The 14,143-nt window shown below is 48.2% G+C and overlaps 1 protein-coding gene across 1 annotated transcript; it reads right to left on the bottom strand.

Moving 5' to 3' along the window:
• Positions 1-3,687: 3,687 nt before the first annotated feature.
• Positions 3,688-11,584, bottom strand: SIGLEC15 (sialic acid binding Ig like lectin 15). Its single transcript, XM_027885863.1, has 5 exons — positions 11,494-11,584; positions 9,229-9,612; positions 6,558-6,917; positions 5,584-5,614; positions 3,688-3,825 (listed from the first exon to the last, which is right to left on the bottom strand). Exons 1-5 carry the CDS (start codon positions 11,543-11,545, stop codon positions 3,729-3,731), a joined length of 924 nt encoding a protein of 307 aa, XP_027741664.1. The 5' UTR covers positions 11,546-11,584; the 3' UTR covers positions 3,688-3,728.
• Between the last annotated feature and the right edge of the window lie 2,559 nt (positions 11,585-14,143).

Genomic DNA, 14,143 nt, shown 5'->3' with positions numbered 1-14,143 from the left:
TTTTTTTTTTTTTTTTTTTTTTTTTTTTTTTTTTTTTTTTTTTTTTTTTTTTTTTGACTGAAAGCACTTGAACATCCTCCTGTGTGTGGTGCACTTCTGAGAGGAGGGTACCTGGGGATAGGTGTACAAATCATTAGTCATCAGAGCTCATCCTGGAGCGTCTGAAGTTTTTGCTTGGTGCCTTTTTTATTTTCCAATGTGTCATCACTCAGGCCAGTTCAAATTTACTAGGGGGATTGTGTGTAAAAGAGGTTTGACTTTCTTAACCGAGGATACCTCTGAGTCTTACCTGAGTGTGTGTCTAGTGATTTTTGTGAAATCCCTGTGTTTGGAAAGATGGTACTTTAAATTTCGATTTCTTTTTGCTGTCCCACAGAAATCTGTAGTTGAAAGGCATGCCTACAATCTTCACCCACTTCTGTAAATATTAAGAAAAATTGGAACTGAGAAACTTCGGGTTTTTTCCTATTTTCTAAATATTAGTGTGTCTGCATCTGTATTGCTTGATTAAATACAAGTAACTTCTAGCCAAGTTCAAGGGGATTTAAATCCAGAAACAGATTTTCTGGATCTCTAGTTTCTGGGAGGGGAACAGTCAGTTATGATCATGTTACCTGGGATTCCTTAATTCTTCAAGTCTGGTTGTATACGAAATACTAATTTAACACGTGTCCACCCACCACTTAAGTTTATTTTCGTCTGCCTGGCTGGGCATGATGAGATTTTTAGAGGACACTGTGAAGAAGTGTTTTTGTTGTGTTAAATTTGGTGATCACTTGTTACAATTCCGTTGCCAAAGCATGAACCATGAGCCTGTAAAATCTGTAGTTTCAGCTGAGTGACCGCCGGTTTTGTTGCCTTGTCTGATCATAAGATGCACTTTTGTTTAGGGAAAGCAGGAGGCGAATTTTTCCCATGGCTTGTTTGACGTCCCTTTCATCACTGATGCGTTTGAGGTGGCCCAAGGTCCTACAGTCGCAGTCCCTTACACCTGTGTGAAGGAGCTGATGGCTTTTTCTCTCCCTCCATTAATTGTGCCTTTGTGTTTATGACATGGTTGCACGTTAAAAACATGAGTTCTGGTCACTAGGGGATAGAAATGTGCTACCTACTGTCTGGTGAGTGATGCTTTGAACTGTTTCTGGTGCTGCAGAGCAGATCAGCCTTCTCTTCTTGCCAGATTCTGCCAATTATGCCAGCTGGGTCATTAGATCACCGCCATATTAATGTGGTCTTAAGAGTTCTTTGCTCTGTCTGCGAGCCTATAAATAGATATACATATGTACATCCCTCTGTATATTAACCAGATACCAAACGCAGCATGTTTTTTAAGACTCTTTTGGAAAATTCGCGTCTGGAGGAATACATTCGGCTGCTTTCCACCCCCACCCCCCCCCCCGAAAGACTTAAAAGCACTGGTTTTATGAGATTCAGTGTCAATGATCAGTTGCATATAAATGTGAAAAAGTCAGAAATAATGTGTTTGAGATGCACTTTCAGAATGAGGAGTTGTTTCAGCTGTGGAGTTTTTACAAATGTTGTGTTTATAACATGCTATGTCTGCAAAGACCATGCAAAATAAATAAATAAATAAATAAATAAAGTATTATTTGTGACAGACACTGTGATGTTTTCAAGTTGCTGGAAGAGTACACATCAGGAAAAACATATTTGCTGTACGTGTCACCCACAGACCAGTCTTCTGGCTTCCTGGTCAGTGTGGTAACAGAAGAAGTCTGAACCCGTGCTTTCCTCAAACACACAGGGGGGCAGTTCTGTGAACATCATTAATGCCACTGGGTGCTCTCAGAAGAAAAACTTGAGTTATGTATTGGTTTTTAACATTGTAGATTGCATGGAAAGAGGTGAAATGGCTGTGCCAGCGACTCAATAATGAGTGTGCCTGTTGGATGCTTGGTTGCACCCCACCAGAAATGGATGTAACAGCTGAAAGTGGCATTATCTTCACTCAGGGGAGTGGAGGAGCAGAAGTTGAGCAGCGAGGTGCCTGAAATGTGCAGGCAGTGCTTGCTCTGCAGGCTGACTGTGCAGCATCCCACAAGGGGCTGTGGTAATGGGAGATGGCATCATTTATCCTGGAGGAATATAGAGCAGTGGCCAAATCCTCCTAAATCCTGAATGTGCATAAACTGAGTAGTTTAGGAGAAGGGCAGGAACTGGGACGCACTTTTTAGGCCGAGTGAGTTCAATTCTAGAAGCCTCCTGGCCTGGGCCATGCTGTGTTTTGTCCTTCTAGTTTATATTGGTTTGAGAGGGTGGTTTGAGTCTCCCATGAGGACCAGGGGGAATGAGTTGGTTTTGGGGCACAAGGTCTGATGCTTCTATTTGGACTCAAACCACTTCAGTGGAAGACGTAGTTTTTGAGACAAAAATCCTGTGAGCCAGGCCTGAATCCCATACACAGGTAGGAATGGGTTCTTCATTATTCTGTGTCTATAAATCATAAGGGCTCAGAAATTCAGTTTGGTTTGTCCATCTAACAACCCTTAGATCCCTTTCCTCTGTGACACCTGTGAGACTGAGCTTACAGGTCTCTGACTATGCTGTCTGCTGTAACTTCCTTTTCCTCTGCACCCCTTCTTATTTTTATTAAACCTGGCTTTATCACTGCTGAGACTTAAGGCTGGGATTTAAAAGATGAAGTGCAAACATTTCCTTGCATTTCTTCTGCCTGATTATCCTGGCCGAGTCATTCAAAATTGTGTCTTTAGTTTCCCAGCACAGGTATTGTGAAGAAATGAACTTTAAAAGAACGATTCCTAGCCTGGGACTGAGAGCTTGCAGGCAGGACCACAGGCCTGATGGTGATTCAGTAGCAGCTTGGGATCCCTGTCAGTGGTGGTTGTTACCAGGAGCAGGATCATTTGGGTAAGTGTTTTGGAGCTGCTGCAGTGGAATGGTTGCACAGAGCCATTTGCAAGTCAGAACTTTTCTGTGCATTGCTGACTTGGAAATTGTTTAGAAATAAGTTTTTTAGCTTAAAAAAAAAAGGCAAAAAGGCAATTTGTTATATTTGAACATTTTCACAGTGTATTTATCAAAAAGCTCTGGGCACTAGGTAGGGTAGTAGAGTTAGAACAGAGGCTAATTAGAATTTGCATGTCCTGCTTTCAGCTCTACCAGCTTTTAGAAAAACCTTTTTTCTTGGACTCCTCTTGAAAGTTCAGGTTTCCTTTAAACTCTTAAATAAACTCTTCTGGAAGATAAGGAATAGTAATAATGGTTAAAAAAAAAAATAAAATCCCCATGACCACCAGCAGAAATTCCAGTAGTGTTCTGTCACAGCTGGTTGTTTGAAACATGACAGCAGCTTACTTGCAGGTTGGACCAGTGGAGTCGTGAGATGATATCTGAAAAACTGCCAAAGCAAAAAGATCTGAGAAAATTGTATACTGTTACCTGCTTGCTAAATAGGATATGGGCTAAAACCACACAGATTGGTCAAAACTGACATCCTGTGCAGATCCTCTTCTGCTCTTCCAGCTCCGTCCCTTTTATATTCTCTTTTCCCTTTAAGGGCTGCTCTTGCCTGTGAGCAGCAGCAGGGCTGGAAGTCATAGCATATGGAACGGTTTGGGTTGGAAGGGACCTTGAAAGATCACCCAGTTCCAACACCCCCACCAACGTTTGACTTTCTGTGCATCAGCCAAGATGGGTTTTTGGGAGAGAGGACACCTGTGCAGGGAGCAGGTGGGGGTGGGATCTCCTCAGCTGCGCCTGGGCGCTGCTCTCCCCACTGGCAGGGTCTGGCTCCCGCCGTGCCTGCGGTCGAAGTTCTCGTAGGTGCAGTCTGGCAGCTGTGGCCTGGCAGGAGGAGAAGGGAATAAGGTGAGGACACATCCCCCCGGCTGCTCTGGGCTTTGTAAGTGGCTCCAGCAAGCAGCTAAGGAGTGTTAGAGCAAGTGTCTGTGACACTCCAACACGGATCATCCCTCTGCAGCAGGGGATCTTCAAGGGTCTGAGCTGCAACTCATGTTTTACATCTTAAAAGTATCCAGAGCAAGCTCCTGCACCCTTGGCATTAACTCCTGCTACTGTCTTGCTGCTCAGAGCCTCAGGAGGTTGTGGCAAACCTCTCCTGAGAAGGGTCTTCTCACTTGAGTGTTGGTTTTTTAAGCTTTGCTCTGTGTAGGTATCTGTGCAGTCAGTGGTGTGGTGTCGTTTAGACCCCGATAAATCAGCAAAGCCATGCAGGTAGTTGTTACAGATTTGACTGTAGGATTAACTTCCTTGTTGTCTCTTTGGCTGTGTCCTGTACACTTGAATGTCCTGCTGAAATGGCCCTTGTTCTTGCACAAGGGGAGGGAAGGAAAGAGCCATCGTGTGGGAGTAAGTTGGGAACGGGATATCGCATTGGAATAACTCAGGTTGGAGACATCACAAAGGGATGACTCAGGCTGGAAGGGAGCAGCCCCAGGCAGATGTAGCTATACTGACCTCAGCTTCTTTACTGTTAGACTACAGGCTGTTTTGTTTTGTTTTGTTTTTAGTTTATTTTTTCCATCCCTTTCCACCCCAGCTGTCAGCACTGTCCAAGATCAGTGTCATGCTGGGTAATGGGAAATGCCAAGGATCTGTGGGAGCACAGTGTGGATGCAAGACAAGGAATCAGCCTCTGCCACACCTGACCTGGCTCTGAGGTGGGCTCTTTGGAACCTCCATACCTTCCTCCCCCCTTGGCTGAGCTCATCAGTTTTGGTGTGGGCGCTTTTTCTTCTCCCATAGAAACTGGGGTCCAGAGGGAATGGAAAGTTCTGTTCCATGGTGTCAGCACAGGCCTCATCCCCTCACTTATGCCTGGGGTGGAGGGTCCACTGTTTAATGTGGCACCATAGAACCACAGGATGGTTTGGGCTGAAGGGATGTTAAAGACCACCTCATTCCAGCCCCTGCCGTGGGCAGGGATATTTTCCACCAGCCCAGATTGCTCCAAGCCCTCTCTCCAACCTGGCCTTGGACACTTCCAGGGATGGGGCACCCACGTTTCTCTGGGCAACCTGTGCCAGGACCTCATCACCCTCACAGGGAATAATTCCTTCCCAATATCCCATCTAACCCTACCCTCTGGCAGTGGGAAGCCATTCCTCCTTGTCCTGTTCCTCCATCCCTTGTCCAAAGTCCCTCTCCAGCTCTCCTGGAGTCTCTTCAGGCACTGGAAGGGTCTCTCAGGTCTTCCTGGGCCCTTCTCTTCTCCAGGTTGAACACTCCCAGCCTATTTGCGGGCCTGACTGCAGCCTTCCAACCATGCTCCGAGCTTATGGCACACCTCAATTTCCAGTCATTTGCTGGTGCAGCATCTCTTTGCCGTGGTCTCTCCAAGCTGCTGCCCCAGTCCCTTGTCCCCACGTCAGTGGGGTCTCTCCTCAGCTGTGCCCAAACCTTGTTCCCTCACACCGGCTCCCCTGGCTGTCAGCCCAACCCTCTCCTTGTCCCAGGATCCTGCTCTTATCCTGCTCTTAGGCCAGAGAATTGTTATCAGGACCACGGACACGCTGCATTGTCGCCCTTAGCCATTTCCCCCCTACTGTGGGATAACATGAATAGAAGGCAGGACATCCTTACCTGGCCAGGCTGGAGGGAGCAGAGGAGGGACCTGTGGAGTGGGAAAGATGATGAGGGTTAGCAATGAGGTCAGAGTGGGCTGGGGAGCCAGGAATGACCTAGAGCTGTTGGGAAGCTGCACTGGAGGGTGGTTGGGACACTCCAGTGACTGGGGAGAAGACCTCGTGTCAGGCACGTGGCTCTCTTCATGGGTTTGGGAATTAGACAGTGGAATATAAGGAGGGAAACATTTTTTGTTGGTCTGACAGCTTCTGCTGTTCAAGTGGTGGCTTCCATTAATGTGGCATCAGTCACAGTGGTGTCATCTTGTCCAGACTGAGAGGCAGAGCCCTGTGTCCTCTCCTGCCCATGCCACTGCATAGCAGGAATGGCTTCTTGGGATGTCTCATTCCTCAGTCCATGAGATGATTCTCATCTCCTGCAAGCTGGGCATTCCCTGCTCTCATGGCCTTGGAGTCGCTGGGAGGTGGGATTTCACCAGTGATGGGGAAGCACAGGGGGGTGGTCTGTAAAAGGAGGATGCCCATCCCAGGGGATTAAACTGTTGTGTGGGATGCACCAAAGGTAAATCTTGGCTGTGGGCTGCAGGGGAAGAGGTAGTAATTAGCCTGCTCCAAGGAAAAAAAAAGAATTGAAAATCTGGTTGTGTAGTCAGTGAGTTCTCTGCTAATTGCCCATCTGTTAGCTTATTAACCTTCTTCCTTGGACACAGGAAAACTCCTGCTCCCCCTGTCTTTTCCAAGGCCCCTTCCCAAAGGAGACCCTCTGTCAGCAGGCTGAGACCAGCCAGCCGGGAGCTCCCTCTCACTTGTACTTAGATTTCCCGCTGGAAGCACCCATCTCCTAGGGTGGAAAAATAATAAAATCCTTAGGAAAAAACCCCACCAAAACCCAAATACCACCCCCCCCCCACACACACACACCTGCCCTTTATCTGCTGCACCCATCCCTGGGCGGGAAGCCGCGACACTGACCTTCTCTGGAGAAAACAGTGCAGCTCAGCATGGCCAGCAAAACCAGCACCTTGACTCCCAGCGGCACCAAGACCAGGACCATGAAGAAGGAGCTGTCGGAGGCCTTGAATCTGTAGAAGTAGACGGCCCCCTCAGCCCTGCCGTGGCTGTTGACGGCGGTGCAGGTGTATTTCCCGTCGTGGGTCAGGTACCGCAGCTCCTTGGTGACCCGGTGGCCTGCACTGCTGGTGGAGGTGAGGTTGGGGTAGGGGGGCCCAGTCCAGGTCAGGGCGGGCGCTGGCTCCCCCTCGGCGGTGCAGCGGGCCTGGAATGTGTGATCCCCCTTGGAGCTGACCGTGATGTTGATGATCCTGGGGGCAGCTGCAACAGGGAATGGCAACAGGGGAGGGAGGAAAGGAGGGAGGGAGGGAGAGCGTGTCAGGCTGCAGAGGCAGGTGTGGTGAGAGATACCTAGAAGGAGCTCTTGGTCTTGGCAGACCCCGAGTGTGTCATGGCAAGGTGAAGTTGGGTGACGGGTGCTGGTGGGTGAGAGGTTGGACATGACCCAGTGATGGGCACTTGCAGCCCAGAAACACCCCCCCGTGCCCTGGGCTGATCCCACAGCATGGGCAGCAGGGAAAAGGGGGGGATTCTGCCTCTCTGCCGCCTCAGGTGAGACCCCCCTGCAGAGCTGCCTCCAGCCCTGGCAACAACAGCACAGGGACGTGGAGCTGCTGGAGAGAGTCCAGAGGAGTCCACGGAGATGCTGCCAGGGCTGGAGCCCCTCTGCTCTGGAGCCAGGCTGGGAGAGCTGGGGGGGTTCACCTGGAGAAGAGAAGGCTCCAGGGAGACCTGAGAGCCCCTTCCGGGGCCTACAGGGTCTACAAGAAAAACGGGCACAAATTTTTTAGCAGGACCTGTTGTGATAGGACAAGCGGTGATGATGTTTTTTAAGTAAAAGACGAGAGATTTAGATGGGATATGAGGGAGAAGCTTTTTGAAATAGTGGTTGCCCAGAGAAGCTGTGGGTGCCCCATCACTGGAACTATTGAAGGCCAAGTTGGACAGGGCTTGGGGCAACCTGGGCTAGTGGAAAATATCCCTGCCCATGGCAGGGGGTTTGGACAATATGAACTTTAAAGATCCTCTTCAACCCAGACAATTCTAAGAATGCTAGGATCAGCCTTCTCCTTCCTTATTTTTCTTGCCACCTTATTCCACTAGATTTCCTCACCCTGCCTTTGTTGGATAGAGGAGCAAAGAGATTCATCCAGCAAAGTGTGGGTGCGAGGATGCTCTGTTTGTGTTTTATTCCTGTAGTACCTCACACAGTTTTCTGAGCCTCAGTCAACTCCAGCTGTTGTGACCTTCCACGATGGCAGAAGGCAGAGAAGTGCCATCCACCACACAGACACAGGTGGTGACCTTTTCGGACTTGCTGCATCTCCACATGGCCAAGGACGTGGCAACCATGGTTGGTAAAGACCATTTCAGGGATGCAAAATGTCAAGAGATGTGCTATCGAACATGTCAGTGTCAGTCTAGTCTGCTAAGGAAGTGTAGCTGCTGTGACCAAGCTTGTCTTACCCACCAGTGCTCTCCTCTTGGCTCTCCTGACCCATTTAGTGCATCTGGTTCCTAAAGATGTTGTTAAAAGTGAAGGGAGCTCCATGATTGCCCTCACAGAGTAAGAGCAGGAGTGTTTTTTTTTTGTTTTGTTTTGTTTTGTTTTGGTTTTTTTTTGTTTTTTTTTTTTACAGGCTAAACAACAAAATATCTTCTGCAGCCACCTACATCTTCCCCCTTGTCTATATAAAGCAAGAGGAGTTTCAGGTGGTGTGCCATGTGTCTGTGTGCTTTGGTGTCTAAATTAACCTTTTAAGCATTAATTGGCCCCTCCCCGTCATACTGTCAGGGTCCACTCCCAAGCCTAGGTGCTGTATCTGTGTGTGTTATCGTTCCTCTGGTGTTAAAGTCCAGACAGCCCACGAGAGACAGGTCTTGCTGCCATCCTGCCCCGGTCATGATGTTTGTGGGTGTTTAGGAGCTGCTCCCAAGGGAAGGAGAGCCTTGACTGTGCAGAACTTCCCAAAAAGTAACCAAGCTCAACCTCGGGTCCCATCTGGATGCCCACAGTGCACAGCAGGCATGAGGAGGTTCCCTCTCACAAGGAGAACCATCCAACCTCAGGACATGAGTAAGATATGAGTCTGTTTCTGAGGCCACCTGGGTCTCACAGCTCTCCCTTGATCTGTGATGCCAGCTCACTCTGGGAAGCGGGATTAACATCTGACATTTGTTGCTCTGAGCTGTTTTTTCCAGGCTGTTTGTTTTTTTCCAGGCTCTTTAGTTTTTTTCAGGCTGTTTGTACTCACTGTTTCCTGCATCCAAAGTGGGATGCCCAGGTTTTGGTGGGCTCTTACCCCAACTGCCAGAGCCTCGCTATTTCCTTACCAGTTCTGTTCCTATTCCCTCCCATTCATTGTGTTCATTGCCTCACTCTGGAAGACTGAGGAGGACAGTGAATATGCCCTGTCCAATTGTTCTAAACTATCCACAGAGCCAGAAGAGCCAACCAGTTGGAAAACCGCCTCAGGTAAACTCCTATTACTGTCTCATCAGTTTCCACACCCTGTGGCTCTCATTTTCCGACAGGATGGCTTTGCCTCCTGTGCTTCTCATGCCCCCTTACCAATCAGGTGCAGCTTTATCCCAGTCCTGCTTTCATACTTGTCGTGGATATCTCCGGCCAGCTCCACCCTGCAGAAGTATCTGTCGCTGTCGCTCCAGGTCAGGTTGTCAATCCTGATGGAGAGGTCCTTGTGCCGGGGGTTGCCCAGCAGTTTGTACTTGTTCTTGTAGCTGATGGCAGTCCTACAGAGCTCGCTGGCGCTCTGGCTCACGCACTTGAACACTATGGTGCCGTTGTAGGGCTCCTTGATCCTCCAAATGGCAGTGAGGGTCCGGTCAAAGGCCTTGTAGGGGTGTGTGAAGGTGCAGGGCAGGATCACCATCTTCCCAAGCTCACCAGTAACATCAGACGGGACGTGGACGGACCAGCTGTTGGACTGCACACCTGGGAGCAAGAGGAGATCATGGAATCACAGAATGGTTTGTGTTGGAGGGGATCATCTTGTTCCAACCCCTTGCCATGGGCAGGGTCACTTTCCACTGTCCCAGGTTGCCTCAAGCCCCGTCCAGTGCAGCCTGGGATACTTGTAGGTGTTGAGCAGCCACAGCTCCTCTGGGCAACCAGTGCCAGGGCCTCACCAGCCTCACAGGGAAGAATTTATTCCTAATATCCGATCTAAATCTCCCCTCTTTTAGTTTAATATGTAGGTATGTCTGTCTACCCACTGTCCTGCTAGAATCAACAGCTGTAGCTGCAGATTGTGGTCTCAGAAACATCTGTGTCGATGTTCCCGTCTTATAAAACTGACTTGATGGCTTCATTAAATCAGCTTTCCCCTCAGTGGCTGAGAATACCCATAAAATGTAAAGGTGCCCTGCAAGTAATTCCAGCCCTGGTCTAGCTGGCTTCACCACGTTTTGTGGGCATTCAGCTGTCAGATTAATCCTGTAGACTCAAAGATAAGATTTGTTTTTTGTTCCCGTGTCTGCTGTCCACAGCACTTGACAAATACATCGGGGGCAGTGCAGCTTGTATTAATCTATTGTGCACTGCACAATGGACAAAGGCCATCCCAGGCCTGGTTCTCTGCTGTTCATTTATTTACCTGGAATCAGCTCCAAGCCAGTATTTTGATTACTGAGATCTGGAGTCAGGCTGCCCTGTCATTCAACAATACGGGCACCTTTTTCCTGCCCAGGTAATCTCACATACAAGGCTACAGGACTGCAGGAGCTTCAGGAAGCTCATGGACTTTAAGCACAAGGACCTGCCAGTGAAAACAGAAATTGCTATTGTTTTCCAGTTTATTTGTCCTTGTTCTAGCTATTTTACAGCGTGTCACTGTAACCTTTACTTCTTGAGAACTGCAGATCATGTGCTTTTGAGTACCTGACTTGCTTTTGCTGTGCCACCTCTTTGACTTTTTTTTTGTTTTAAATCTTTAGCAAAGAACAATTTATTCTTTTATTTTGCACATAAGCCTCCCTTTGCCTTCCAGATGAAAAATAACATTAAAAATAAGTGCTTCTAATGTTACCAGCTCCACCCATTTCCATGGAAACAGAGTTTTCCTAGTTATGAGTGGAGGGAGTTGTCAACATTCTGTGTACAATTTACCCTTAACCTTAAAACTTCAGGTCTTCCATTATTCCTTTTGCTAATATCCAGCCTCCATTTGTTCCTGGAATTGAAGCTCTCATAACAGAGAGAGAGAAGGTCGTGGGCAAATAGCCTACACACCTTACAGAAGGTGACAACCAAAAGGAGTTAGGTCAGAACACTTGCTGGTTGTCTATGGAAAGGTTGTGAAGGCAACAGCAAGAGCTGCAGACCGCCCCAGGCACTGCCCTTGCTCTAGCAAGTGCTATTTGACAGTGTATCTAAGCAAATCTCGTCGAGTTTAATGGAATTTAAGTGCATATTGAAGTTAAATGTGAGCTTAAGTGATCAGTGGAACTGGAGAAAATTGTGTCTGTTGCATAATACCTCCCAGGAATGCAAGGCAACACTTCTGGGTGGAGATGGAAATGCTGCATCTACCTCACCAAACCCCAAAAAAACATGCAAGTCACCCCCTCCCCCACCCCCTCCCCCCCAACCCAAAGACCTCTCTGATAACTGCTAAGCCAAGTCTGAGTTTTTTTCCAGTGTTCTCAGATGCACCTGGAATTTCACCGTCCTTTTAAGCAGCGTGCTGGATGGTGCAATCCTTGGAGAGTTTGTTGCATCAGGCAATGCCCCCCTGGCACTTTGTCTAGAGCGAGGGGAGAAGCCCTGATCAGACAGGGACTGGTAGCAATCATCTCAGCAAAACTCAGGACTCACCCTTCCTGGAGATGCGAAGGAGACACAGGAGAACCAAGCCAAACTCTCTCATGCTGGTTGACCTTCTCCCCTCAGGTGCATCAGCAAACCAGAACTGCCTCATTACATCTGAGCTGATGGTCTTGCAGGCACAAAAGGTTTTTCCAGGGCTGGAAGAAGTTGTGGTTTTCCTGTCCTTGGAGGGAGTGAGCTGTTTAGCTGAACCAGCTCTGAGTTCAGATATTAATAGTTCTGTGGTCAGTCATATGAAAATTACACCAGAGGGAATCAGGGCATAACGATTTTCCAGCTGAAGGAAGGCATTTGAGGGTTGGGGCTGCAAACACCCACACCAGGTGTATGGTGGGGCAGGAGGGAACCACTTTCCAGTGCTACCAGCCCACCAGTCTGGAGGAAACACTTGCAATCTGCCTGAAAGGTTGCCAAGCACGACCCTTTCTCTCCTGGTTTGAGGCAGTTCCTCCTCCTGAACCTGGAGCCTGCAAGCCACCTATGCTTTACCCTTTGTGCTCACTTGTTGTTGTAAAAAAAAAAACTCCACCCCAAAACACACTTTTTTTGAAATCACCAGTGCTGGTGCCCCCTATGACCCCACTCTGTCCAGACTCACATGACCTCGATGAATTTTGAGTCATTCCTTGCCTTTTGTTAACCTGGGCTTGAAACAAGCAAAATTCCAGCTTTTGCCCAGCATCCTTGTGCAAATGCTCGCTTCCCTCCTTCCGGCTTTAGCTTTTCTCTCAATTTACTGTGCAGTTTGCTAACCTGCAGAATTTGGGGGGGCTTGTGGAGAGCTGACCGTGCTCCCCTTACATCATCTCCCATATGGTGATCCCATCATTTGGTTTAAATTTAACCTTGGGGGCGGGTATTCCCTGTCTGCCTTTACCTTGAGGTTTGCTTCCCTCGCCTCAGGCCAGGGAAGGCTGATGTGTGCCCGATTAATCTCCTGGGTGGGGACAGGCACAGCAGCACCCACAGGATTCACGGCCAGGTTGGACGGGGCTTGGAACAAACACCGGACTAGTGGAAGGTGTCCCTGCCCATGGGAGGGGGTTGGAACGAGACGAGCTTTAAGGTCCCTCGCATTCCAAACAATTCCCCGACTCCCGCTGAAGGCAGCGGTGGGCTCGCAGCCACTGGAGGGCTCCCAGAGCCAATGCAAGATACTGCTGCCACTTTCCCTGTGCCAGGATCCAGAGCCTTCCCCACCAGCAGGGATGCCAGGGCTCCCCTTTGCTTCTCACCCCTTCTCCTGAAACTCTCCTCCTGTGTTCCCTTCTTAACTTGGGGCAAAATCTCCCAGAAGAGGGACTTTGACATTTGGAGGCGTGAAGTGCGTTTACGGCTTTCTCAGCCCTTTCTTTGTCCTGGTCGGAGCGTTTGTGAAGGAAAGGCTTTTTTTTTTTTTTTTTTTTTTTTTTTTTTTTTTTTTTTTTTTTTTTTTTTTTCCCCAGACGTTTAGGAGGAGGCTCTGAGAGTACCCAGATGTTATTTAAGGTTGCTATTCAGGCAAGGGTGGTGTTACCTCAAATAAAGACGTAGAGCCCTGCCCAGTCCCAGTGCATGCCATCCTTGAGCAGGAGCATCAGGACCCGGGGTCTAATTACTTTGCAAACTGTCCTTACGAACTGCAAAACATAATTCATGCCATCAGCAGCAGGGAAACCTGAGGCTATGGGTGGTTGAAACAGCAAATACTAGACCTGTATCCTTACCCCCTCTGTGATACATGCCTTTTCTGTGTATCTTCCCCTTCTTCTTCCTCCATATGCTGTTTGATTTCATCTATTCGTGGTGTGAAGTTTTTGGTGCTGTGACTCTTTTTAAGCATTTCACCACTCTTGGCCCCGTGGGACTTAGTGGACTGAAGTAAAAGATTACAGTGAGATCCATGCTAAAAACCTCTTGTTAGAGTGAAGCATAAATGATTAATGTAAAGAATAGCTGCAGTTAACACTTAGTATGAACCTCTTCCTCTCTAATATTTGACTCCAGCATCTAGAAAAATACCTGGTAAATCAGTGCAGAAGTACAAATCCTTTGAGTTTAGTCTGTGGATTGATTTTCTTCTTGGACCATGCACTGGATATTTGAAATGAAGCATTTTAATGTTTAAAATACAGAGCTGGTAATGTACAGCTGAAAATATTTACTACCTATTTGAATCAGCCAAAAAATTTCGTAAACAAGACCATCTGTGGCAATACAATCCACAGACTCTGTGACATCAGGCGGGGGGGGGGGGACACGACGACACACTCAGTTTCTTTTCACCAGTAATAAGCCAACAGGATGGAAGGAAATGACTTTAAGTTGCACTTGGGGAGGTTTAAATTGGATACGAGGGAAAAGTTCTTGATCAAAAGTTCTGTCCAGCCCTGGCACAGCTGCCCAGGGCAGTGGTACAGACCCCATCCTTGGAAGGATTTAAAAGCCCTGTGGATGTGGCACTTGTGGACATGGCTTGATGTGTGCTGGAGAACAGCTGGACTCCATGATCTTAGAGGGCTTTTCCAACCTAAATGTTCCCATGACTCTATGATTAGCCAGTGATGACCTGCACCCAGGTTGCAGCATGTGGCTGGAGATGAGCACGGCACAGCTCGTCCCTCCTGGTCCCAGGTTTGTCATTGAGGATCGAAATGAG

The sequence above is a fragment of the Empidonax traillii genome, unplaced genomic scaffold (assembly GCF_003031625.1).
Source record: "Empidonax traillii isolate 1590-97213 ecotype Southwest subspecies unplaced genomic scaffold, ASM303162v1 scaffold10:size5872457, whole genome shotgun sequence".
Taxonomy (NCBI): domain Eukaryota; kingdom Metazoa; phylum Chordata; class Aves; order Passeriformes; family Tyrannidae; genus Empidonax; species Empidonax traillii.
This window is presented reverse-complemented; position numbering and strand designations above follow the sequence as displayed.

Coding starts and splice junctions, on each gene's coding strand:
- SIGLEC15 (XM_027885863.1), bottom strand. CDS start 11,545: ATGAGAGAGTTTGGCTTGGTTCTCCTGTGTCTCCTTCGCATCTCCAGG. Junction 9,613..11,493: donor CCTTCGCATCTCCAGGAAGG/GTGAGTCCTGAG, acceptor TCTTGCTCCCAG/GTGTGCAGTCCAACAGCTGG. Junction 6,918..9,228: donor GATAAAGCTGCACCTGATTG/GTAAGGGGGCAT, acceptor TCCCTGTTGCAG/CTGCCCCCAGGATCATCAAC.